Source organism: Alligator sinensis, unplaced genomic scaffold (genome assembly GCF_000455745.1).
Source record: "Alligator sinensis unplaced genomic scaffold, ASM45574v1 scaffold554_1, whole genome shotgun sequence".
NCBI classification, from domain to species: Eukaryota; Metazoa; Chordata; order Crocodylia; family Alligatoridae; genus Alligator; species Alligator sinensis.
The window spans coordinates 1,264,678-1,265,216 of record NW_005842424.1 but is presented as its reverse complement, the minus strand read 5'-3'; the positions used below and the strand labels follow the sequence as shown (position 1 = coordinate 1,265,216).

At 59.6% G+C, this 539-nt stretch overlaps 1 protein-coding gene across 1 annotated transcript in view; it reads left to right on the top strand.

Annotated features, from left to right (window-relative positions):
• Positions 1 to 539, top strand: part of LOC102385215 (maestro heat-like repeat-containing protein family member 2B) — an 18,904-nt gene that overhangs the window by 17,671 nt on the left and 694 nt on the right. Inside the window, exon 12 of the mRNA XM_025211692.1 lies at positions 65 to 255. Coding sequence (XP_025067477.1) covers positions 65 to 255 — 191 coding nt within the window. The remainder of the gene's footprint in view (positions 1 to 64; positions 256 to 539) is intronic.

Genomic DNA, 539 nt, shown 5'->3' with positions numbered 1-539 from the left:
GATGTGTGCCAGGCCCGTGAGAGAGAGGCTTGGTTGTGACCACACGGGGGTTTCTCGGCCACAGGACAACGACGGTCTTCGCGCCGTGGCTTTCTCCCTCTTCGGTGCCCTGGCAGGCTGCATGAAAAGAAGGCAAGCCTTTTATAAAAGGCAGGTGAGGCAGAGCCTGGGAACACTCCTGCTTCATCTGGAGGACCCCAACCCGCAGGTGGCCAAGGTAAGAACTGGTGACACTGATTTCCTCAGCCCTGCCAGGTCTCCTCAGTCCAGCCCCAGGGGCACTCTGCCTTTCCTGCGTCCAGTGGTGACCATCCTCTTCCCCCTGAGGCAGCTTCATGCAGGCACCTCCTTGAGCTCGGGGCTGCCTCCCAGGTCCAGGGCAGGTTGCACACCTGACCCCCTGTGCATGCAGGAAATCTCCCTGCATGGCTTTACTGAGGGGAAGACGGTTGCTGCCTGCAGTTGCCATATGAAAGGCAGGAGAAGTCCTCCCTTTGCTCACAGCCACTCCTTTATGCCTAGTGCCAGTCAGCTCCTGG